The sequence below is a fragment of the Saimiri boliviensis genome, chromosome 4, assembly GCF_048565385.1.
Source record: "Saimiri boliviensis isolate mSaiBol1 chromosome 4, mSaiBol1.pri, whole genome shotgun sequence".
Classification (NCBI taxonomy): Eukaryota; Metazoa; Chordata; class Mammalia; order Primates; family Cebidae; genus Saimiri; species Saimiri boliviensis.
In genome coordinates this window covers 164,020,177-164,046,615 of record NC_133452.1, presented here as the reverse complement: position 1 = coordinate 164,046,615, position 26,439 = coordinate 164,020,177, and the positions used below count along the sequence as shown (strand labels likewise).

The window sequence follows — 26,439 nt, the reverse complement described above, 5'->3', positions numbered from 1 at the left end:
TTCTACTCAATAAAATATGAGTAGAAGTAGAATGTGTCCAGTTTCCTGCAGAATCTTTGAACATAATGAGATCCCTTTATGTCAATTTCTCTCAGCCTGGATCTCGCTATGGAGAAGATATGTTTCAATTAATCCAAACAGAAATAGAATTTGAGCCCAAAATAAGCCTTCTTGTTATTATTCACCAAGATTTGGGGAGTTGTTATGTAATTTGACAAAAAACTTCACAATGGCAACTATTACCTACTTTAGTAGGATTGTTGCTAGGATTAGATAATATTTTTGAAGTGCTTATAACAATGTCTGGCACATGGTAAGAATATCTATTACTATGATTATTCAAACCTAAATTCACATGAGAGAGGTTTATAAAGCATACCATTACTTTATCAATTTATAATTAAAGAGACATTTTATATTAAAAATAAGTCTTACAGATGTTTTTATTGCATGACTTTCTGGTGTGGAGACAAAGATACAAATTAGGAGATAATTTCTGAGCATACAGTTGTGATCAAAGACATTTTCATCAAGCAGTGGTCTGATCAGTCGGGTTTTCTGTCCCAGGGACACTTGTGTACTGCATTCTGCTCTGTGGAAAAGGTACAGTGAACAATTCACCATTCTTTGAATTCTTCCTTTTCTAGGTGAGCTCCAGTCTTCTGTTTTCATAGTTGCTCTTACATGAACTCTCTGAATTTGTTGTATGGAGACTAAAGTAATTCAATCTTAGATGCTAATCTGCCATATTGACTCCTGAATAATCTCAGTTCTAGGAATGCCTCTAAGATTTCTACTTTCACCTACTTACCATAAATAAAGTTTGTTAATCTGCATTGCTGTTTCATATCATGAATATGGCCTGATGTATTTACTTATCTAGTCTGCTTCTCACGGACATTCTCACGGTTGTATCACCTGGCAAATTTAATTTTGTTGACTCTTCAGGCTTGTGTCTCTAAAGTATCTCATAAGAAATTTGATGATTCTGAGGCCACCGTGGTGTGTGAAAAGCAAGATGCATGTGGAGACCATGTTTGGGCATCTCTCTCCTCCCTTCTTCTCTATTTCCCCCGCTTCTCCCCTCCGCTCTCTAATTTCAGTAAAGCTGAACACAGCCAACTAAATCGACTTCATAAATAGCAATCACAACACTGAAGAAACACTAGGTTTGAGGCATGATTTTTTTGTTTTGAAAAATGGTGGTGGCCAGGCACAGTGGCTCATGCCTGTAATCCCAAGACCTAGGGAGACCAAGGCAAGCGGGTCATCTGAGATCGGGAGTTTGAGACCAGCCTGACCAACATGAAGACATCTTGTCTCTACTAAAACCACAAAATTAGCCAGGCATGGTGGTGCACACCTGTAATCCCAGCTACTCAGGAGGATGAGGCTGGAGAATTGCTTGAACATGGGAGGCGGAGGTTGCTGTGAGCCAAGATTGCGCCATTGCACTTCAGCCTGGGCAGCAAGAGTGAAATTCCATCTCAAAAAGAAAACAAGAAAGAAAAGAAAAATGGTGATAAGACTATAAGGGTTATTATAAGCATTAAGTATTTTGTCTGTAGGGTACATACTATGTGCTTAGAATAGTACCTAGCTCATAGTATGTATTCTACAGACAAAATCATATCCAAAGATGTTAATTGCCCATATTCTTACAGCTAAGACAGCTGCCTCTCTTCCTAAGATTTTTCTAGTAACAAATTCTACTTTGTAAATTATTGTTATCCCAAGTACCAAAAAATTTTATTTTCTTAATTGTTACCTTTATTCTTTTTTTTTTTTTTTCTCTGAGACAGAGTCTCACTCCTGTTGCCTAGGCTGGATTGCAGTGGCATAATCTCCGCTCATTGCAGCCTCTGCCCCTTGTGCCCAAGTAATCCTCCCACATTAGCCTTCAGAGAAGCTGTGACCAAAGGTGAACGCCACCATGCACCGCTAATTTTTGTATTTTTTGAAGAGGTAGGATTTTGCCATGTTGCCCTGGCTAGAACTTTATTCCTAAGCACTCTTCCTTGATTTGGAGGTGAGGTAGAAAGCAGGGAGTGGACTAAAAAACACGAAGTGATTTGTGAAATAGTGCACCTATTTTATGAAGTCAGGCATGCTTCATGTCAGCTTTCCTCAAAGTTTCTACCAGCGACGCCCACCTTCTGGAATACGGACAATTCAGGGTTTTAGGTTTTCTGTTTCTTTCCCTTCTTCCCACTTTAGTCTCATAAAATGCTTCCACCACTTCCCAATCAGAATGCTGTTCCTAAACATTCCTTATGGAAAAATTCTAGAGTTCCCAATATTCAGAGATTTCAGGGACCACATTTATCACAAATCCTCCCACTTTACCAAACAAGAATCTTGAGCCCAGAGTGGTGAAGGTACATTCGGAAGAAGTGACCATCCTCTAGATTTCCAGCAGCAAGATGATCAGGTCAGACATTTACGACTGGCAAAAAGTCCAAACTGTGCTCTCTGCACATGAGTTGCTCAGGAAAGGGCAATGCTCATTCAATCCTACTGTTGTCAGGGATAATAAGTACAGTCCACTATAGAGATTTCATATAGAGGAAATTAAATAGATGTAATTTGATAAACAGGTGATGAAAGGATGGAAAGACCCAAGAGAGGGGGTGAGGGTAACCCACAGATAAGCTGCAGCAGAAAGTTGCCACCTCCGTCCTCTAGGAACAAAGGGAAGAGGTGATGCTGGAGTCAAGCAAGAAGAGCACAGTTTGGTAAAGCAGGAACTGAGCCCAACAGGAGAAAGGCTATGTGGTAGGACTGGAGTCAAAGTACAAAAGAAGCTGGAGAATCCTCAGCAAACAAAGAAAAAGAGACATACTCTGGCCCCACCATCATCTTCCATCAGTGCCACTCATTGGCCAATTCTACTGGAAACTAAAGAGCAAGGAAACCTGGGAAATGTAGTTTCCATTGAAGAACAGCAGCATCAGAGAGTAAATGGGCAAGTGATGGAACAATCAGAAACTCAAACACAAATATTTCCACAATTTTAGATGTCTAAGCATGTGACCCTGTACCTGCACTTAGCAAAGTGCCCTAGAAAACACAGAGGTGCACTTCCATTTTTAAGGATGTCATATTAAGAAGACATTTTGCCTTGTTTTGACAGGTCGTGATTTACCCAGTGTGGCAGGTATTCTCTAGGATGATCCCTGCCTCTGAGGGTTCACCCTCTGGCTTTATCTCCTTTCCTGTGTGCTGTGCCTAGGAACTTGCTTCTAACAAATCGAATATGTCAAAAATGATGGTGTGTCATCTTTGAGATTAGGTTACACAAGTTTATGGCTTCTTTCTTGTGCCCTCTCCTTACTCATTCTCTTGGAAGAAAGTCAGCCATGTGGTGCACCGTCCTGTGGAGAGGCCCACATAGGGATCTGAGGGTGGTCTAACAGCCCTGGAAAGAATTGAATCATGTGAAGGAGCTTAGAAATGGATCGATTACATGTAGCTTGGATAGCATAGTAAACCATAATAAATTCGGGCAACAAGGAATAGCAATCTCATCTTGAGGCACAGCTTCTGATCTAAGAGTTAGACCCGAGCAGTCTGGTTTCTAATCACAAAGGCAGAGGACTGATCCAGAAGTTCTGTAGCATGACACAAATGTGGGCCCACCAGAACCAGAAGCTGGACTCTTAGGTCCTGCACGACTGGGTGCCACTGTGGCATCTGTGGCATGTGGCAGTAGGGCCTCCACATATTTCAACACTACCCAGTGCAAAATAGGAAGGACACTGTCCTAAAGTGCTCCTTTAAAAATAGCTAATGTTAAATGGAGAGGAAAGAGAGATAGTGGGCAAACAATGGATGACAGAAAGGGGGGCATAAATGGAAAATCACAGAGAGAGCTATTGGTTTCTGACTTTCATTAAGAGCATTTGAGAAGATGAGATACAAGATGATTGGAATAGTTTAAAAGTTAAATCCTAGCCTTTTAACGAAAGCTTATATCCACTCATTTCCACTGTCCACCGCCGTCCTCTGAATTTAATTCCCGTCGTGGCTTCTGCCTGTGTTGTCAGCAGGCACAGCATCGCTTGTGCCAGCTGGAAGTAGTGGCCAGAGGGTTGCAGATACACAGTGCGTGTTCTCCTGCTGCCTACGGAGCCCTGAGCCTGGGAAGTGGGTAGCCTGAAGCACAGAGGGGCTGTGCTCCAGAAAGGGACCCACACACTGCTTGGGCTGCTCCTTTTCATAGCGAAAGCATGAAAGCGGACTTGATAAAGAGAATAAACATTTTCTGTGTGGGTGTCAGCTGAGAAAGCCACACTTCCAGCACCTGGGAACATTGGCTGATCCTCCCACGGGGAAAGAAGCATCCATTGTTCCCGGTTCATTGCCAGGCAACCCAGAGAAGTCCCTGGGGTCATTGGTTGAAGAGCTCTGCTTGCGTCTTTACGGTGCCTTTGCTCACTGCATTCGTAGCTATGCTGTTGCTGACAGTTCACACTCCCAGCGTCACCATCCACGAGACCAGTTTCTCAGAAGGCCTCCCTGCCCCTCTGACAGTGGGAAAATGGTCATTTGTGGGCTTTACTGTGAAGGTGAAATTCAATCAGGTGAGTATCTGCAAAAAGAGGGTTCTGGGCTTTCTCATAAAAGTGGGAGAGCAGACATGAAAACAGCTGAGGTGGGAAACAATATAGATATTTCTGCAGTGAGTACAGCTCCTAGGAAAGAGTATGGAACTTTAATCAGACCAGAAGCATAGGGATCACTTGAGACAGGCCCCTTCTGGGTAGGAAAACAGCACAATAGAGTGACCCCATGTGCCTGTGCCGGATGGAGTTGGGGAGTGGGGAGACAGAGATGAGGTTATCATTACCAGGAAGAAGCAGAGAATATTTACGGCAGTGCTGTGCTGATATGTTTGCTGGATCTCGAGGAACGAAACGAAAAAACCCTGATTGATATGCCATATGCTAGTTCCCATGGTACAAATACTGCCATTATGATCAATTTCAGACTACCAGTGTTACACTGGCCACAGAGTAGAAAGGAAGGAAAGCTTCAAAATGCCACTTAGATCTTTAATTGGAGATCAGAGAAAATGACAATGCAAAGGGCAGAAATATAACTCGATGTGTGCATGTGGAAAAGTCAGACTTGTTTCTCTGCCAACCAATTCAGAACCCCAGCCTCTTCTTCATCTTCAACATGAAGAAACTGTTCTAAAGGAAATGAAGTTTCTTTCTCTGCTCCTTCATTGATTCTTTCCTCCTACAGGGCCAGTCTACCTAGGGCCTTCCTCATTTTTCTTTCCTATGCCAAGATTGCTCAGGGACTCAGTGAGGATGAATTCTCCATGTCCTCACTGAAGGTAGGAATTCAAGTTGAACCAAAAGCAGAATGGGCAGAGTAGGGGGCATCCTGTTTGGAAAGCCTCTGTTTATGGAAAGGTGCCTCAGCTGAGTTACAAACATGCATGCTCTCAACTGGGGCTGCTGCTCGTGAACCTGGAGTTTACTTGGTGGGAGGTGTGTAGTTACGTTCCACCACCATTCAACATTCCATGTGTATGAAGCTGACTCTTCTAAAAGCTTCATTTAGCCATGGGGGCAAACTGCAACCAGAAGCCATTAGAACTTAGGCGTAAGAATCCCTATTACTTCCATCTCTGCAGGTAGAAGCTAGCGAATCTCTGCCAGAAATCCCAACATTCTCCCCTGCGTTCACTTTTTCCACTTTTGAAAATGACAGACAGACAGATGATAGTCTTTATATAAACTTGCAAATATTTTTGTCACGTTTCACAAGGAACAAAGTGTTTTCTCATGTGCCATCTCATCTGATAGTTCTTCACAACTCTGGGAGGTACTATTATCTTATTTTACAGAAGAAAAATTCTGACATGGCAGGTAACTAATCCCATCAGACACTTGGTGAGTGGCAGGGCTGGAACAAAAGCGCAAGTATTTTGGCTCTAGATTCCTGTGTTTTTCCAGAACACCTGATTGCATGTCCATGCAGGGTTGTGTGTGTGTACGCACAAAGAAACCCACTTTTTATAGGTTTATTGTATAGGCCTTTTTTGCTTTTTGAGACAGTGTCTTGCTCTATTGCCCAGAGCTGGAATGCACTGCTGCAATCATGGCTCCCTGCAGCCTTGACTTCCAGGGCTCAAGCAATCCTCCCACGTCAACCCCTGAGTAGCTGAGACCAGAGTGCAGCCCCACCACGCTGAGCTAAATTTTACATATTTTGCAGAGATGGGGTTTCACACCATGTTGTCCAGGCTGGTCTCAAACTCCTGGGGTCAAGCTATCTGCCTGCCTCAGCTTCCCCAAGTGCTGACATTACTGGCCTGAGCCACAGTACCTGGCAAGGTATTTCTTAAGAATAAATTGGCGCGGTGGCTCAAGCCTGTAATCCCAGCACTTTGGGAGGCCGAGGCGGGTGGATCACGAGGTCAAGAGATCGAGACCATCCTGGTCAACATGGTGAAACCCCCGTCTCTACTAAAAATACAAAATATTAGCTGGGCATGGTGGTGCGTGCCTGTAATCCCAGCTACTCAGGAGGCTGAAGCAGGAGAATTGCCTGAACCCAGGAGGCGGAGGTTGCGGTGAGCCGAGATCGTGCCATTGCACTCCACCCTGGGTAACAAGAGCGAAACTCTGTCTCAAAAAAAAAAAAAAAAAAAAAGAATAAATTGGTGTCCCTTCTTCCAACTCAGCCTATGAGATTAAGGTGGCTGTCTCACCAGCTCCCGAAAATTCAGGGCCAGAATTGAAATTTCTATCCAGAGTGAGCCTCATGAATTCATGAGCCATTTATTGAGTGACTATTTGCCAATAAGGCATCCACTGCTGTATTTCCAGCTCTCAGCATGGGCTCCCAGCCTTCAGAACCATGCTGGGAGCTGGGAATACAGCAGTGAACCATACAGGTCCCCAGCCACCAGTACACACAGATTTTTTAAGAGTAACAGAGACAGTCTTAAAACCAGACTTTGACTGCAGATGAAAAAGAAGGCAAAAGAGGGCAGGCAGGTCAGGAGGATGTTTCCTAATTCCTATGCAAGGCAGGCAGGAAATGGCAATTTAACCAGGGAGGTGTCCTAGGCATAAAATGACACATGCCTTCCTCTCCCCTTTGCATTACACCTCTTATTTCCTTATGCCAGAGTGGAATTTGTGAAATCTGCTTCCATTACAATGTATTGTATATATTATACATTAAGATTGTGCACATCACAAATAAAAGTATTTCAAAATTAAGAAATTACACAGTACAATTAAAATTAAATGTAATCTCAAAATGAAATTCTTTGTGCTGATCTTTAGAGCACCAAACAATTCATACACATGATCTTCATTTTAGAGGTGAAGAAACTGAGGTTCAACATAACTAAATGATGGTCATAGTTTGTTTTTTTTTTTTGGAGACAGAGTCTCATCCAGGTTGGAGTGCAGTGAACTTGGCTAACTGCAACCTCCCCCTCCCAAGTTCAAGCAGCTCTCCTGCCTTAGCCTCCCAAATAAATAGCTGGGAGTACAGGCACATGCCACCATGCCTGGCTAATTTTTTGCATTTTTAGTAGAGATAGGGGTTTCACCATGTTAGTCAGGGTAGTCTCCAGCTCCTCACCTCAAGTGAGCCACCCACCTTGGCCTCCGAAAATGCTGGGATTACAGAAGCCACAATGTCCGGCTCACATAGTTTTTAGAAGAACCTTGAGCCTAACCCAAGAGTAACTGAAATTTTCAGTTCACTTACCACCATTCCAGCAATTTCAATTTTGCAGTAAATCGCGGTTAATAATCCCTGAATTGTTTGATAGCAAAATACTAAAACAAATCAAGTGCCTACCAACAGGGGACAGGTTACATAAAATATAATGCATTTGCATGATGCAATACATGGAAGCTCTGCATGTTCTCATAGGGAAAGTTCTCCAGGATAGATTGTTATGAAAAGGGCTAGTGCAGATTAGTGTATGGAGTCTGCTACCTTACAAGAATGAAAAACGTGCAGATAACACCTGTCGTTCATTATTGACTGACATCAGCAGGAATGAATACTGGGCGGATACACAAGAAAAAGAAAGTAATCCCCTGGGCTAAGTTGAGGTGTAGATTCTCTCTACACATCTTTTTATTTCAAATCGTTTGAACCCTGTGGATGTAATACTTACTTTAAAAATTAAACACATTTTGTACACAAAAGAACTTTCCCTCGATAATATTCTTTCTCTCCGTTTTATCCTCCTTACCCTCCCCCACACATGATGTACAATGTTTGTAATATAAAAATTTGCAGATGCAGAATCAATCAATGATGCAGGAACATAAATGCCATCCATCCACTTATTCCTTAGAATTGATAGGTTTGGCAGGCACTCAGGATCCTGGCATCTTTCTGAAATGAGCTTTTGCAACCTAAGAGAGAAGAAAAAGTAAATATATCTGAAAACCTCCTTCCTGGCCTTCCTTACACATACAGAAAACCTGACAGATCCTTTTCTTCATAATGAGTTAGCTTCTTTACAGGTACCAACCCTTCTCAATTTCTCAAATAACTCTCTGTGGTGTCCTGTCCTTCAGGCTAGACACTCCAATTTTGCTCTTCAAATAGGGTTGGCACATTAAAAATACTGAATGTCCAGTGAAATCTGAGTTTCAGATAAACAGCAGTTTTGTTTGTTGTTGTTATTTTAAAGTATGGGATGTTTCATGTAGTATCTGGGGTGGTGTAGCCAGGAGCATACTTAAACAATTATTTATTGCTTGTTTGAAATTCAAATATAATTGGGTGTCTTGTATTTTATATGGCAAAGTTATACTCTGATTCTACCTGGAGGAAGCTAGTTATGTGCACTTGAACACATTAGCCCAGAGGCACAAGAAGTACCAACCCCAGTGCAATTTAATAGAATTTTCTGTGATGATAGACATGTTCTATGTCTGCGTATCCAATACAGTAGATGTAAGCAACTTTAAGTGTGGTGAGACTGAGAAACTGAATTTTTGATTTAATTATTTAAACTTAAAATGTCACATGTGGCTAATGGCTACTGTATTAGGGAGCACAGCTCTCAAAAGAATAATGCCCTTCAATTTAGCAACTGGGATTTAAGATCTAGTGATGGCTAAAATGACAGATAACTCAGGAATACACTCCTAAGTCTCTGCAGCTTAGTGAGTAGTAGTCCATTTCTGCACAAGCATGTTTCGCTGCCAACATAATCATTCCGGTTTTTCTTTTCCCCTGTATTTACTGAAGATCTATGGAAAGAATGTGAAGGCCCAGGGTACAGGTACATGTGGAAAGCACAGGGAACAAGGTTAGGTAGGATTCTTCAACAAACTTATCCTAGTAGATAAGAGTGTTCACTGAATAATCTCAGCATTAGAATATAAAAGCTGGGGCCAAGTGCAGTGGCTCAGTACTGTAATCCCAGCAATTTGGGAGGCCAAGGCAGGAGGATCACTTTAGGCCCGAGTGTGGAGACCAGCCTGGCCAACGTCAGAAACACCATGTCTAAAAACACAAAAACTAGCCAGGCATGGCGGCACGTACCTGTAATCCTAGCTACTTGGGAGGCTGAGGCAGGAGAATCGCTTGAACCTGGGAAGTGACGGTTGCAGTTAGCTGAGATTGTGCCACTGCCCTCCAGCCTGGGCAACAGAGTGAGAATCTGTCTCAAAAAAAGAAAGAAAGAAAACATAAAAGCTGGGAGGTGTCATTATCACAAAATAAACATTAAGTGGATGAAATAGCACAGATTTGATACTCGAGCTGTGTGACCATTTTCTTTCCATGATTTTAAGCTAACATCTATTAACCCTAGACCCTGAGCATATTAAAGTGAATTATGTGCTGCATAATGCCATCTAGTAGAGAACAGGCCCTTAAAAGAATTAACAACAACAATCTAGGTAACTTAGACTTATCAATATACATGAAGACTGGAGAGGTTAGTGCAGAGACTGGGGAAATGTTAAGGGTGTCGAAAACAAATGGGGTATAATTTTAAACCTTACTCTGTTCCTAGTAGCCAGGTAAGGTGAGTAGGTAACGTATTAACAATGATTTGTAGATATACATTTTTATATAGAAATTTAGATATTCACACTCTGGGCAGTGAAACAGCTTTCTGGGCTAGGAAATATCTATTCTCTGTTTTTTGTTGTTTTTTTTTTTTTTTGCCAGATATTTGCGTTTCCACTAAATGTCAGGCCCTCTGGTAGATGCTGAGACATAACAGTGAATGAATAGACCAAATCCCTAGTTACGGAGCATAGTTTAATGGAAAGAGGCAAACAGCAAAAATCTGATAAATAAAACTTCAAACTGCATTTAAAAAATCTAAACAGGATGAGTAATAGAACATAATTTGAGGTGGGAAAAGGAGAAAGCTTACTTTCAAGCGTCTCTCTTTATACTTTAAGTTAAAAAAATAAATAAATATTTGGCCATGTGTGGTAGGCTCATGCTCAAGCCCTTTGGGAAGCCAAGGCAGTAGGATCACCTGAGGTCGGAAGTTCAAGATTAGCCTGACCAACAGGAAGAAACCCCATCGCTACTAAAAACATAAAATTAGCTGGGTGTGGTGGTGCGTGCCTGTAATCCCAGCTACTTAGGAGGCTGAGGCAGGAGAATTGCTTGAACCCAGGAAGCAGAGATTGCAGTGAGCAGAGGTCATGTCATTACACTCCAGCTTTGGCAATAAGAGCAAAACTCTATCTCAAAAACAAACAAACAAACAAACAAAAACCAACCTATTTTAAACAACAACAAAAAAACTTATTTGGTTATTTTAACAGTCCACACAGAGATGTTTATAAAGGTTAACCTCTCCTCACCCCATTCTATTAGGTTGGTGCAAAAGTAATTGCAGTTTTTGCCACAAAGTAATTGTAAGAACCACAATGACTTTTGCACCAACTTAGTTTCAACTTTCTTAATTAATGTCATACGTTTTCTTGCATACAATTCTCTATTTACTCTCACCAGTTGTGTGTGAGTCTGTTTCTCTCGAGTATTGTTTTGTGTAGCTGCGTAACATTCCATAGTGTAAATGGATGCCTCACTATATCAACAGTATTCTTATTTATGGTTATTTAAATGTTTTACATGTATGATTAGGTTTTTTTTTCCCCTCATTCATTTTTATTTGTTTTGTTTTGAGACAGTCTCACTCTGTCACCCAGACTGGAGTGCAGTGGTGTGATCTTGGCTCACTGCAACCTCTGCCTCCTGAGCTCTAGCGATTCTCTTGCCTCAGCCTCCCAAATAGCTGTGATTACAAGCATGTGCCACCGTGCCTGGCTAATTTTTGTATTTTTAGTAGAGACAGGGTCTTGCCATGTTGACCAGGCCAGTCTCAAATCCCTGACTGAAGTGATCCACCCACCTCAGCCTTCCAAAATGCTAGGATTACAGGCATGATCCACCATGTGCGGTCTCTCATGACTGTCCTTACACATAACCTTACCTAGTGGGGCCTTTATTCTAGATTGTTGACACTCTCTTTCCAAGTGTCCATTAATGAAATTTGCTAGATATTCCCAGGAAAAGTTCTCAAAAATTATATGGCAATGGCAATTCTTCCTCATACTTGACAGTCCTGAGTATTAGTAGCTTTAGGGGTTGTCTATTCATGGGTAAGAAATATTATCTGTTTGTTGTATTAATATGCATAATTTTGAACTACTAGGAAGGTTTTGCTTGTTTTTCATTTGTAATGACTATTTGAATTTAATACATGATATAAAATACCATTTAATCATTTTTTATATTATGTCGTGTGCCTTTTTACTAACATTTTGCAGTTCTTCTTTGTAAACTGAGGTTATTAACCCTATATATGTTTTTGAAATCCTTTATCCGAATTTATTGCTCCTTTTACAACTATCTTTATATATATTTTGCCTTAAGCTACTTTTTGGCCTACATAGTCTGTGTCCTTTCCTCTATGGCTTTTGTGTTTCCTTCTCACTTAGTAATGACACCCTCCCCCTGTTCCCCCTGCACACAATTAGGTATACAAAGGTTCTCCTAAAATGTCATCTGACATTTGTTATTTCATATTCTCAGATTTTTGATCCATTTCGGTAGGTCCTTCTCGCTTAGTAATAGCACGCTCCCACCCTCATTCCCAAACACACACACAGACACACACACACACACACACACACACATATTAGGTATACAAAGGGTCTCCTGAAAAGTCATCTGATATTTGTTATTTCATATTCTCAGATTTTGAATCCATTTCAGGTCTACTTTTTTTCTGAAAAAGAGCTGAGACCTGAGAGTGAAAAGAAGCTCACCAGAAGAAACAACAAATTACAGGCATTTCAGAGATTGAGCCCAAGATGGTAAACGTCTTGAATCAGCTCAATCTGTGAAATGCCTGTTCTTGGTGGGAAGAAACCAGTGTGGCTGAACAGCAAAGGAGAACAGCAGAAGAGATGAACAGAGGCCAGAGGTGGTCACTGAGTGGACCCTCAGGTCTTCGTAAGAAGTATGGAGAATGAATTTAATTGCATGTGTTGAACATGCAGGTGACCTGACTCACAGATACTTTGGGTTTGTAGAGATGAAGGAAATGCAGCAAGTGCCACATTTAGAATGTTGATTTGAGTAAATGGTAGTGTCAGTTACTGAATTCGGATGAACTGCAAGGGATAACAGGCTTAAGGAGTATAATGTTTATTCTTATGTCTTCAAAGTATTCAGGGTGAAAAGCCTATTAGAGTTCTAAATGGAGATGTCAAGCAAAAACGGAAATACACACATTTGCATTTCAGAAAGGGACAGGCTACAGATGTAAAATTGGAAGTTTCCTGCATATAATCTTTGGAATTGTAGTTACTGAAGAAGCCATTAATGAGACAGAACAGACTAGGGACCAGAACCAAGCTCCAAGTTTCTAAAATTTAGAGCACAGCTCAGTCTGCTCATTTTGTGGTGAATGCTTAATGGCAGAACAATTTGTTGTAGTGTAAATTTAGAGCCCTCCTCTTTTAGCTCTGATTATTAGCAAATACAACAAAGAATGGATATGGTTATCTGCCAGTGTCTGTGAAATAATCTATAAGCCAGAAAGACATCCTCACCAGAAACTGAACATGTCGGCAAGTTGGATCTCAGACTTCCAGCCTGCAGAATTGTTAGAAAATAAATGTCTCTGGTTTAAGCCACCAATCTGTGGTATTTTGTTATGGCATCCCAGGTTGACTAACACAGATTTTAGTACCAAGGAGTGGGATGCTGCAACAGCAAATACCTAAAAATGGGGAAGTGGCTTAGGAAATTGGTGATGCTTGGTAAAGGCTGGAAGAGTTTAAGGTTCTTGACAGAAAAAGCCAGTTGTGAAGGGCCTATTACAGAAATATGGACATTAAAGTCAATTCTGGCAAAGGCTCAGAAAGGAAGCAAGCTGGAGAGAAAGCTTCCATATTCCTAGAAACTTAGATTCATAATGATGTGAATAGAATGTTGGTTAAAATATGAACGTTAAACAACTCTAGGGAGGTCTTAGATCAAAAAGAGGGACAGGATTTTGGACACTGCAGAAATTGCTGTCCTTGTTAGAATGTGTCAAGAACTTGGCTGAATTACACTCTAGTGTTTACTGGATAGTAGAAATTATAAGCAATAAAACGGAATATTTAGCAGAAGAGATGTGTAGGCAAAGTATTGAAGGTGTGGTTCAGGTCCCCCTTATTGCTTATAGTAAAATGTGAGAGGAAAGAGACTAAATGAAGAAGCAATTTTTAAGCAAAACACAATCAGATATTAGAGATTTTGGATTAGATTTCTCAATCTATCCATATTGTAAAAATTGAGAAAGCTTTCCTTAAAGATGTATGGTTGAACAATTATTATTATTATTATTATTATTATTATTATTATTTGGAGACAGGGTCTTGCTCTGTCATCTATGCTAGAGTACAGTGGCACATTCTCAGTTCACTGCAACCTCTACCTCTTGGGCTCAAGCAATCCTCCCAAGTAGCTGGTACTGCAATTACGCACCACCACACGTTGGCTAAGATTTTTGTTGTTGTTTAATGGGGTTTTGACATGTTGCCCAGGCAGCCTCACTCTGTCACCCAGGATGTTGGGCAGTGGCACAATGTCAGCTCACTGCAACCTCTGCCTCCCAGGTTCAAGCGATTCTCTTGCCTCAACCTCCTGAGTAGCGGGGGATTACAGGCACCTGGCATCATGCTCAGCTAATTTTTGTATTTTTAGTAGAGATGGGATTTCACCATGTTGGCCAGGCTAGTCTAGAACTCCTGATCTTCAGTAATCCACTGGACTCAGCCTCCCCAAGTGCTGGGATTATAAACACGAGCCACCAGGGCTGCCACTTTCATCTCAGACTCAGAGAGTACAGATAGCGTAGCGTGGGGGTAGAAACAGGTAGTTAAGGCCGACTCCAGCTAAGTTTCAAAGGATGCCCTGCAGAACCGTGTGGGAGAGTCCCTCACAGACAGCTGCCTGGATAGGACCCCACCAAACTGAAAGAATGAGACCTCAGGCAGGGCTGATAGAGTAGACCAACCACAGAGCCAGAGGTGATGCTGCAACCCCAGTGGGCCTGAAACTCAGGAATTCAAGCCAAAGAGGAGTTTTCTTAAAATCTAACCGAATTTGACTTGCCAGGTTTTGGACTTGATTAGGACCCATTACACTTTCCTTCTTTCCTATTTCTCCAATTTCAAATGGGAATGTCTATCCTATTCCTGTTTCACCAATATACCTTAGAAGCATGTAATGTTTCTGGTTTCACAGGTTCAAAACTGGAAAAAGAATTTGTCTCCAGATGAATCACACATTGAGTATCACCCATAACCTGATTTAGATGATTTTTAGGTAACACTTTTAACTTTAGAATGGAAGCTAAAATGAGTTAAGACTTTCAGGGGGCTGTAGGGATGGAATAAATTTATCTTGCATGGGAGGGACATACATTTTGGCAGGCGAGGGACAGAATGTTATAGACTAAACTGTCACCTGAAATTCCTATGTTAAAACCCCAAACCCCAGTGTAACTCTAGTTGGAGACAGGGCCTTTAGAAAGCAAATAGTGAGGTGGTAGCCATCTGTTTTAAGACAGCAACTCACCAGAAACTATGTTAGCACCTTGATAAACTTCCAGGTTCCAAAAGTATAAGAAAATAAGTTTGCGTTCCAAGCCTCTTGGATCTGGGGGGGAAAAAAATCTATTGTTTTAACCATCCATTTCCTGGTATTCTGTTATGGCAGCCTAAGTAGGCTAAGACAATGAAGGATGTGGCAAAACTTTAGGTCCCAACATCATACCAAAGAGGCTGGAGTTTAACACACTTTCTTCTTTCAACTCTGGGCAATGTGTACAAGTTGTAAATTCTCAAACATGTTGGCTCCCTTACTTTACCCAAACTGCAACTCAAACAACTGTAATAATAACGACCAATGAAGTTCTGACATTTCTTCAACATGACTATACGGATTCAACACCTGATAATTCATTTTATGTTGAAATGTACATGCCATATTCCAATTTCTGTTGAAGATACAATGGTTATATTTACTCTTTTGAAAATAAGATTTATCAGGCTAGGCAGGGCAGCTCATGCCTATAATCCTAGCACTTTAGGAGGCTGAGGCAGGCAAATAATCTGAGGTCAGGAGATTGAGACCAGCCTGGCCAATATGGAGAAACCCTCTCTACCATAAATAGAAAAATTAGCCAGGCATGCTGGCACACTCCTGTAGTCCTAGCTACTTGGGAGGCTGAGACAGGAGAATTGCTTGAACCTGCAAAAAGGAGGTTGCAATGAGTGAAAATCACACCATTACACTCCAGTCTGTGTGACAGAGCAAGACTCCATCTTGAAAAAATAAATAAGGTCTGGCGTGATGGGTCACGCCTGTAATCCCAGCACTTTGAGAGGCTGAGAGGAGTAAATCACGAGGTCAAGAGATCAAGATCTGCCTGGCCTACATGGTGAAAGCCCGTCTCTACTAAAAATACAAAAATTAGCAGGGCGTGGTAGCGCAGTCCCAGCTGCTCAGGAGGCTGAGGCAGAAGAGTCGCTTGAATCTTTCCTCCTTCCCTTAAATTCTTTAGAGATTAGGAAGCCATGGGTAACACTCTGGCATGTGGACACAGTTTACCCATTATGTATGGCTACTCATTCTAGTTTTCTGACAATAATCTCTTACGGAGATTGGTTATAAAATAGTCAACAGTTGGAAGTACTTTTTTCCTGGCCTTCGAGCTTAAGATAGTTCTTTTTTTTTTTTTTTTTTTTTTGAGATGGAGTTTCGCTCTTGTTACCCAGGCTGGAGTGCAATGGCACGATCTCGGCTCACCGCAACCTTCACCTCCTGGGTTCAGGCAATTCTCCTGCCTCAGCCTCCTGAGTAGCTGGGACTGCGCTACCACGCCCTGCTAATTTTTGTATTTTTAGTAGAGACGGGCTTTCACCATGTTGACCAGGATGGTCTCGATCTCTTGACCTCGTGATCCACCCGCCTCGGCCTCCCAAAGTGCTGGGATTACAGGCTTGAGCCACTGCACCCGGCCAAGATAGTTCTTTAAGTAGTTTTAGTTTGCTCATCCCAAGATTCAGAATAAGAATAAAACCTATCTCTCAAATTGTTGGATTAAATGAATTAACACACTGGAAGCTCATTAAATGAACCTGGCACACACTAAGTGCCTAATAAGCCATCTCTTTTATGCAGCCTGTTTGATTTCAGAATCTACACTTCACTGAGCCAGGCTCTTTTCATTGCAAGTAAGCAAAAGTATACAAGGAAGAGACGGAGGCATGAAGAGGTTAAGCCCTAGGCCAAGGTTTCTCACCTATTGGGAGGTGGGATCAAAGGCAATTTGGCTTCGGAATATAAAGGATTCCAAGGCCCATATACAGCAATTCCAACCTAAGAATCCAAGTTCTCAGACACACAGGAAATGCTTAGGGGAAGAATCTAGTCCTCAAAGCAGACTGACCAAGAGCCCTGTGAAACCAGACCTTCCTCAATTCTGAGGATTCTTACCCCAGCTGCCCATCAGAATCGTTGTTAATTGTAAAACATACTCAGAAAATTCTAACATGTGACCATCAAAAGTGATCCTTTGCTTTTATGCCACTTTGTTTTCACTCAGATGGTACCTTTTCCTTTCAGGGTAGTTGCAGGGAAAAAGGGGGTAGAAGGAAGGAAGGGTGGAAAAAGCCTGAACCCGCTCCAAACCGGTGCTAGTATCCGGAAAATAGATCAGCAGTAAACAGCTTCCACTTGGATTATTATTAACGTCATCTTCTGCCACACAGTTAGGTATGGAGGCTCGAAACAAGTTCATGCAAAACGCTTCAGTGGAGTTCCAGAAGCATCTGACTAAACGACTGAGTCTGTTTGGCCAGTCTGAGCACATGGGCGCTGAGGCATAAGTAAGACTTACCCCACCTAAACTGCCTTACCCACTTTTTTCTGAACACAGCAGAAACTGGACGGGTGCAGTGGCTCACACCTGTAGTCCCAGCACTTTGGGAGGCGGAGGCGGGCGATCACTTAAGGTCAGGAGTTAGAGACCCTGTCTCTAGTATAAACAAAAATTAGCCAGGCGCGGTGGCATGCGCCTGTAGTCCTAGCTACTCAAGACGCTGAGACAGGAGAATTGATTGAACTTGCGAGAAGCCTGGCTAACGTAATGAAAGGCCATTTCTACTAAAAATACAAAAAATTAGCCATGGATGATGGTGCACGACTGTAACAGGTACTCGGGAAGCTGAGGCAGGAGAATCGCTGAACCCGGGAGGAGGTTTCATTGCAGGGAGCGGAGATCGCGCCACTACACTCCACCCTAGGCAATAAGAGCAAAACTCCATCTCAAAAAAAAAAAAAAAAAAAAAAAGGCAGAAACCAAGATCTGGAAGAAAACCTCGGCGAGACTCTCAGATTCCAAGAAAACAGGTCCCTAGAAATTTGTCTATGGTCCCAGAACTCCATTTCCTGTGGGTGGAGCAGCTGTGACTAGATCCCTAGAAGCAAAGAGGCTTTTTTGTTTTTGAGACTTTCTCTCACTGTCGCCTAGGCTGTACTGTAGTAGCGCGATATGGGCTCACTGCAACCTCCGCCTCCCAGGCTCAAGCGATTCTCCTGCCTCAGCCTCCCGAGTAACTGGAACTAGTTACGTGCTACCACGCCCAACTAATTTTCGTATTTTTTTATTTTATTTTTTTTTAGTTACGGGGATTTCACCTGTGTTGGACAGGGTGATCTCAAACTCCTGACCTCAGGCGATTCGCCCTCCTCGGTCTCCCAAAGTGCTACAGTCACAGACCTAAGCAGAAGAAAAGGTTTATTGAAAGGCCACAGGCCTTACTGTATCCCCTTTTCTGGCCGTATTGGAAATCTAGACGCTTGAGCCTTTTGAAATATTACTAACTTGATTTAGTTGAGTGTTTAAACGTTGTTCTAGATTAGGGACACCTTTCGACTCTCTGGTTAAGTTTTTGACGGCATACTCTGCACATTGGCAGGAACAGAACCTAGAAACCTCACAGAATTACGAAAGGCAGCCTGCCTGCAGCCTGCAATGAAACATAGAAAGGGAACTAGTCGGAGGACCAAACAAGGTTAACATCACGCTAGTGTTACCTTCAGTTTCTTTCAAAGTAATCAGAAGTTTAGACCACAAGGTATCTCTGCATATAAACTTACTGTTAGGCACTACGATCAATTTACAAAACGCTAACTAGAATATTTCGTTAGAAAGGATATGATAAGTGTTTGCCATTACATCCACAGCTGACCTACTATTACATACAAACAGGCCAACCTTTAGTACCAGCGTTTCCCAAAACACTTAAAAGCAGGACTACTACACTTGGCTCCGGGGTAGGATGAAATGACTTACCTTAGCGCTCTTCCTAGTACCTACAAGCAGTGAGGTTAGCTCTTCCTTTGAAACAGTAGTGGGGGGCTCTGAAAAGAGCCTTTGGGTTTGATAGTTTCTGGAAGCTCAGATGCCTATGAAATCACTTGCCCTTGGCCTTGTGGTGGCTCTCGGTCTTCTTGGGCAGCAGCACGGCCTGGATGTTGGGCAAGACGCCGCCCTGAGCAATTGTCACCCGGCCCAGCAGCTTGTTGAGCTCCTCGTCGTTGCGGATGGCCAGCTGCAGGTGGCGCGGGATGATGCGGGTCTTCTTGTTGTCGCGGGCCGCGTTGCCCGCCAGCTCCAGGATCTCGGCCGTCAGGTACTCCAGCACCGCCGCCAGGTAGACCGGCGCGCCGGCCCCGACCCGCTCGGCGTAGTTGCCCTTGCGGAGCAGGCGGTGCACGCGGCCCACGGGGAACTGGAGCCCAGCCCGGGAAGAACGAGATTTCGCTTTGGCGCGAGCTTTGCCGCCCTGCTTTCCGCGTCCAGACATGGCAATCAAACAAACAAACAAAAAAGGAGCAAAACAAGAAGCCTAGGACCACGCGAAAACAAAAAAGATCCGAAAATACGTAAAACATGGCTGCTTTTATAGCTATTTCTTGGGGAGTAAATACGACCTTCTGATTGGCCGGTAGCAATAGCCAGTCAGGTGGCCAATAGAAAAGCAGCACTTTCATACCTTATTTGCATAGTTCGGCCCATGGATGACAACTGTGCAGTTTGTCTTCCAATTAACTAAGAGGTTCTCTCCATCCCTCATTAGCATAAAAGCCCTATAAGTAGCAGAAATCCGCTCATTGCTTTCGACACGTTTCTGGTGTTTTAAGATGCCTGAGCCAGCGAAGTCCGCTCCCGCCCCGAAGAAGGGCTCCAAGAAGGCGGTGACCAAGGCGCAGAAGAAGGACGGCAAGAAGCGCAAGCGCAGCCGTAAGGAGAGCTACTCCGTGTACGTGTACAAGGTGCTGAAGCAGGTCCACCCCGACACCGGCATCTCCTCCAAGGCCATGGGCATCATGAACTCCTTCGTCAACGACATCTTCGAGCGCATCGCGGGCGAGGCTTCCCGCCTGGCGCATTACAACAAGCGCTCGACTATCACCTCCAGGGAGATCCAGACGGCCGTGCGCCTGCTGCTGCCCGGGGAGCTGGCCAAGCACGCGGTGTCCGAGGGCACCAAGGCCGTCACCAAGTACACCAGCTCCAAGTAAACTTGCCACGTAAGCGTCTTAACACCTAACCCCAAAGGCTCTTTTAAGAGCCACCCACCTAATCACTTAAGAGAGCTGTGGTCGGACGGCTAATTTCATTTGGCTTTGGAGTGGTATAGAATAAAAGGTAGCGATTGCAGCCTGGGGTGGGAAGAAGCATTGCATCTTGAGGGACAAAGGGGTTTGTACCCTGAAAAAGCCAACCGTTCAGAACAGGTTTGGGATCGGTTCGCTGCGCCTTAATTCAAAATGGTGACAAGCGGCCATTTTGCTGACCAGAGATCACACACGTATTCCATGTTCCCGGAAGAAACCTCAGCCCCACGTAGGTTTGGGACGCAGCTGTCAAAACTGTTTACGACGCCAGCATCAACGGCTGCCTGAAAGTCAATTTCGTCACCGGATTCTAGCCAATAGGCTGTGTCCCGCAGTCATTTTTAACACTAGCCAATCGAAGGAAAGCTGGTTTGAGACCCATATTTGCATAGCGGACCGGAGTGGGAACCTGGGCAGTCACTGTCTAAGGAAGAACACTCCCTCTGTTTTCGTAACGCACAACTTCTTAGCGTACTGAGGCTGCGTCTCCCGGGTTTCTAACTGCCCCGGTAATAAGGTCTTTTAACCTAATATGTCTCAGTTTTGTTAATAAGACTAAGGCAGTACAGAAATAACGGTGTAAGCGCTGCGCCAGATGTTGCTTCATGCATCTTATTCTATCCAACTGGCTTATCTAAGATTCAAGCCAAATTTTATTTGAATCCCAGTTCTTAGCCATAAATAGTGTGTTGCCTGAGTGAAATTTAAAATCTTAAGGGGCTTGTAACCTGCACAAAAGATTGAAAGTTGCTTTAGGAGAAGCCAACTCTTAAGTGCTAGGTAAATTCACAAGCCTTCACTGAACAATGAACTGAAGGCGAGTAAGGACTAGGCGCTGAATGAGAGAATGAAGAGGAGACGCCATTAAACTTGCCATACACTGCGTCTCCTAGGGGATGTTCCCTTCCTAGACAACTGCAGGCCGGGAAATTCCACATTTCCCTAAGCATTTTACTCATGTTTTTTCCAGGCAAAGATTTTAAGATGAAAGATTAGAAGTAGTTTACCTATCTGTTTTTCTTGAAGTCTGGAACACGTTTTTAGCACGGAGAAGTGAAGTTGGCTTTCTCCATTAAAGGCTGAGAATGGGCCGGGCGCGGTGGCTCACGCCTGTAATCCCAGCACTTTGGGAGACCGAAGCGGGTGCATCACGAGGTTAGGAGTTCGAGAGCAGCCTGCCCAAGATGGTGAAACCCCTGTCTCTACTAAAAATATAAAGAGTAGTCGGGCGCAATGGCGGATGCCTGTAAACCCAGCTACTCCGGAGGCTGAGGGAGGGTAATCGCTTGAACACGGGAGGCGGAGGTTGCAGTGAGCCAAGATCGGGCCACTGCACTCTACTACCTTGGGTGACAGCGAGACTCTGTCTTATAAAAACAAACAAACAAAAACCAAAAACGAGAATATTGAGAATATACAATAAATAATGTTACAGCAGATTTTTAAACATTTAGATAAATATCATGTAATTTAGGTTACAGAGTCATTTAACATAAGGACTGTGTGATCATAAATCTGCTATTTCTTTCATACCTGGAAAATAAACTAAGGCCAGAGTTTGGTGCCAGACAAGGCCTTATAGTTTAACACTGCTGTAAGAAATGAAATTTCCAGAGTCTTTCACCAACTAAATTCTATGCCTCTAATGGACCTGGTTAAAGCCTTATTTCCGTTCAGACTGACCTCTTTTCCTACCTGCAAACAAACTAATCAGTGGAACCAAAATCTGCAAACAAAATTCTGTATTCTCAAGTGGATTTCAAGTTCTTTCCCCACCTTCTCCCCTTTCTTTTACATAAATTATGTTTTTGCCTTTGTTGGATGAAATAATTTTATTGCTTGTTCTGTCTTCCATACAAGTGCACAGAAAGCAAGTCATTAACTCCTTGATCATTTATTTCTGAATTTTCGACCAAGACACTATATATATGAGTCACACAATAGGAAGCAACAGGAATGCATGTCTTGGAAACATCTTGTCCGGTCCCGGAACCTTTGAGTTTTCTGTTCACTTTCCTTTGGCTTTTGCATGCTCAAAGTTTATCATCCACATTTGTCTCTTGTTTTTGTTATTCAGATTGTATTTGGCTGATTGGTTGCGTATTGGTAACAGCGGTGGAATTTCATTGATGGTTTTCTGGTCACATTATTAAGTGATTAGTCAGTGGTGAGCACAGGAAATCTGGTTTATTTATTAACATTTTTTGGAGTGTTGGCATTTTAAGATGTTTATAGTCTCTGTGAGAACACAGGGTTAGAGAGTTGGTGTTTTTCTTTCTGGCTTTTGATGGGATCCACTGTTTGATGTTTTATGCTTGCATACCTATTTCCACCTTGCAAAACTCTTTTTTGAGTCCAAATAGTTGTCAATATCTGCCATACCAGCATTCCTGTGTTAAGATTATATGAATATAAAATGGCTGCCCTGTTGTAACTTTTGGCTTTAAAAGGACTCCTTTTAAAGTCTGGGACTAACAAGAGACAGAAGGGAAATCAAGGAAACCAAATGCCTGGTCTCAGTAATCGCTATGCAAAAGACTCGAAAGCTCATTATTAATATTTAGTAATATCAAATTATTAGCTCTTTGGGTTCTTTAAATAAGGGTAGAGAATAGAAGAAAGAAATGTGATAAATTGGACTGATTGCCTTAGAAAAGATACTCTTGCTTTTGCCACTTTATATTTGTAAACGGAGTATGTACTGCATATGTGTGGGCCCAGAGGACCATGCAGATTTTGGACGACTGCTTCTGTTTTCTTCATGCCTATGAGGGAACACAATTGCCTGCTTTGTTTAAAGGCTGTGGTTAATCTATACAGCTCTGACTGTATCAAGTACTATTGCTAAGGAGAAATGTAGGAAGCATTCAAGATAATGACTACCTAAAGCCTTTACTTATTTATAAAGTTGTTACTGGCTGGGTGAGGTGGCTCATGCCTATAATTCCAGCACTTTTGGTAGGCCGAGGCAGGCAGATCAGGAGGTCAAGAGATGTAGACCATTCTGGCCAACATGGTGAAACCCCATCTCTACCGAAATCCACAAATTAGCCAGGGTGGTGGTGTGCGACTGCAGTTCCCGCTACTCGGGAGACTCAGGCAGGGGAATTGCTTTAATCCCGGAGGTTGAAGTTGCAGTGAGCCGAGATTGTGCCACTGCACTCAACTCTGGTGACAGAGCAAGACTCGGTCTCAAAAAAAAAATTTCGTTAATGTTTGTTTATGTAGTCAATTTAATTTACTATGGGTTGTCACTCTAAAATAATGTTTTATCAATCTTTTTAAAATTTTTATTCATATTATATTATATTCGTATCTTAATATAATAACTAATCTTTGACATTATAACAATGCTGGAACCTCCATTTTCAGTACTTTAAACAACAAATACTGCTTTTATGTTTCAGAGCAGATGGATACGTGCTTCCCAGTATAAACACATTAGGAATCCCATTGGAATATGCACTGTCACTAAAAATACACCTCTGAGATTCATTAAAAGACTTCCAGAATTCTGGAAGTAGGAAGTTTTTTTTTTCAAATTCTGTAGATGAAGATGAGGTCTGGAATAGACAACTTCCTCTTTTACCTGTGGTATTTCTTCTTTTCTCCAATATCTGTCTTTCCCATGATTAAATTTTGATCTGGCCTTCCCAAGTATTAAAAAACAAGCAAATAAACAAATCTCAGTTATATTTTATTAAGAGATTGGCATGCTAACTTTTTCCAGGTTTGTAACAAGGACCTTTATACTGCTATTAAAAGTTCCTAAATAAGAAAGTTTACTAGGTAATTTATTTCTGCCTATGACCTACATTTGAGTGAAAATAATCAACTATCAAAACTGAAGTTCTTTAACTAAAGCTGACCAAAGTGATCCTTGAGATTTATTCATCTAAGTGTAAAGCAAGCCAATTAAGTTCTTGGAGACAATGTAGATTTCAAGGAATTCTTATATTTGTAATTACCCTCATAACTTTTTTTTTTTGGTCCTATTTCTCTGCTTCTCTAATATGCAAATGATTAAGTGTTGTTACAAAGCCATTGTCCAAAAAAAAAAAAAAGACTATAACTCACATGGTTAAACTCACTCCTTTATGAGATATTTTTACCCCAAATGTGGGAGTTGAAAAACTATGGTGCCAGAAATGGTAAAGACATGGCCTATTTAAATGGAGGTTTTTTGTTTTTGTTTTTGAGATGGAGTCTTGCTCTGTCACCCAGGCTGGAGTACAGTGGCAAGATCTCAGCTCACTGCTTCCTGGGTTTAAGTGATTCCTCTGCCTCAGCCTCTCCAGTAGCTGGGATTACAGGTGAGGAATTATGAACCATCATGCCCAGCTATTTTTGCATTTTTATTAGAGACATGGTTTCATCATGTTGGTCAGGCTGGTTTCAAACTCCTGATCTCGTGATCCGCCCGCCTCGGGCTCCCGAAGTGCTGGGATTACAGGCAGGAGCCACCGCGCTTGGCCTTGGAAATGTTGATTGTCAGAGGAAAATATTACATAGAGATAGTCAGCCACAGTGCTGCACAGCCAATCTTAATTGCTTCTAGAGAATCACTAATGTTTTATTTTAAAGTTCTTGGTTTATATAAGAAGAGACTATCCATACTAAACTCTTTTCCACTAAAAATAATGTGCAAACACAACATCCTATTCCTAGACAGTTTGTAGGCTTTTTCTCCTATTTCTATTATATAAAATCATCTTTTAAAAATATTTTGTTGAGTGAGATCTGTCCATTGCTTGATATACCTTGTGTGCAAATAAATAGTATGCCAATAATTAACTAAATGTTTTTGAGTTACAGTTTTACAAACTCAACCACCCTGAGTCTATAGGGTGGTAATAATTGCCCTACTCATAAAGATGGGTGATGATTAAATGAAATAACAACCACAGAACACTAACTAGTTCCAGAAATGGTATCATACCACTAAAGTGGCTCCACAGCATTGCTCCATGATGACAGAAAGTGAAGCCTCTGGAGAGAAACTCCAAGTTTGACTCCCAGATCACTATATACCAGCTGTGGGGCTGTAAGGCAGGTCATTTAATCTTTCTATGCATTAGTATCCTTCTCTGCACCTTAATTTTGATGGTAATAGCACCTACCTTCTGGAATTTTGTGAATATTAAAGATTCTTAATGCATATAAACCACTGTGTTTACTGCTGTGTGACAAATTTTATTTATGACCATCTTTACACTCCTAAAAGGACTTGAAGCAGCTTATGACTGAAAACTTTAGTAGGAGTTGGCCTTCCATAAATTATAGGAATTTCATACATTATTTTACATAAATATGACAGTTGATCATAATATGTTTACCTGGGTCCAACAGGTAGAAAAAAACATATACCTTTTTTCCCACACATATGAAATTGGATCTCTAGGCATATTCCTAAGGACTTACAGAATGATAACTATCATTTCTCTTGACTCTTCCAGATTTGGAAGGGTATAATGTATTCAGCACATTGCCAGACAATCACAATAGTCCTAACTTAGAAGACATTAAAAGTTAATCTTTTCCTACCTTTAGCCTATGTAATCGTGGATGACCAAACATTAAGTAGAGTATACCACTGTCTGTAACCTTTTCTGAAAAGTATTTTATTTTAGTCTCTGAACAAGTTTTTTATTGTCTGAAGATCAGTTTGACATATCCTCAAGTATCATGAATTCATTATAATCAAGAAAAAGGGAGTAAATCTGGAGAATGAGTTAGTTTCTTACTACTCCCTGGCCTCCGTTTCTTTTTTTTTTTTTTCCAGAGACAGGGTCTCGCCCAGGCTGCCAGGCTGAAGTGTAGTGGCACAATCACATCTCGCTTCAACCTCAACCTTCTGGGCTAAAGCTATTTTCCTGCCTCAGACTCCTGAGTATCTGGAACCACAACAGGTGCACACCACCATGCCCAGCTAACTTTTCTAAAAAGTTATTTTTTAGAGATGGGGTCTTGCCATGTTGCCCAGGTTGATCTCAAACTCCTGGGCTTAAGTGATCCTCCTGCCTCAGCCTCCCAAATTGTTAGGGTTACTAGCCTGAGTCATTGTACTCAGCCCCACCTCAGTTCTCAGAAACAAAAAATATGTAATCATAATGGGACTTTGATTTGCTGATTTAAAGATTCATGTATGCTTTTCATCCAATATGAAATTTGTACAATAATTAATGAAGACATCTAGTCTCATATTTCTACAGTTGCTCA

The 26,439-nt window shown here is 42.0% G+C and overlaps 2 protein-coding genes across 2 annotated transcripts; one reads left to right on the top strand and one right to left on the bottom strand.

Annotated features, from left to right (window-relative positions):
* Positions 1 to 425: 425 nt before the first annotated feature.
* On the bottom strand, positions 426 to 19,485 carry LOC101050098 (histone H2A type 1-C). Its single transcript, XM_010337991.3, has 3 exons — positions 18,893 to 19,485; positions 9,547 to 9,664; positions 426 to 8,405 (listed from the first exon to the last, which is right to left on the bottom strand). Exon 1 carries the CDS (start codon positions 19,404 to 19,406, stop codon positions 19,014 to 19,016), a length of 393 nt encoding a protein of 130 aa, XP_010336293.1. The 5' UTR covers positions 19,407 to 19,485; the 3' UTR covers positions 426 to 8,405; positions 9,547 to 9,664; positions 18,893 to 19,013.
* Positions 19,486 to 19,704: 219 nt separating this feature from the next.
* On the top strand, positions 19,705 to 21,373 carry LOC101030103 (histone H2B type 1-C/E/F/G/I). Its single transcript, XM_074398547.1, has one exon. It carries the CDS (start codon positions 19,744 to 19,746, stop codon positions 20,122 to 20,124), a length of 381 nt encoding a protein of 126 aa, XP_074254648.1. The 5' UTR covers positions 19,705 to 19,743; the 3' UTR covers positions 20,125 to 21,373.
* The last annotated feature ends 5,066 nt before the right edge of the window (positions 21,374 to 26,439 follow it).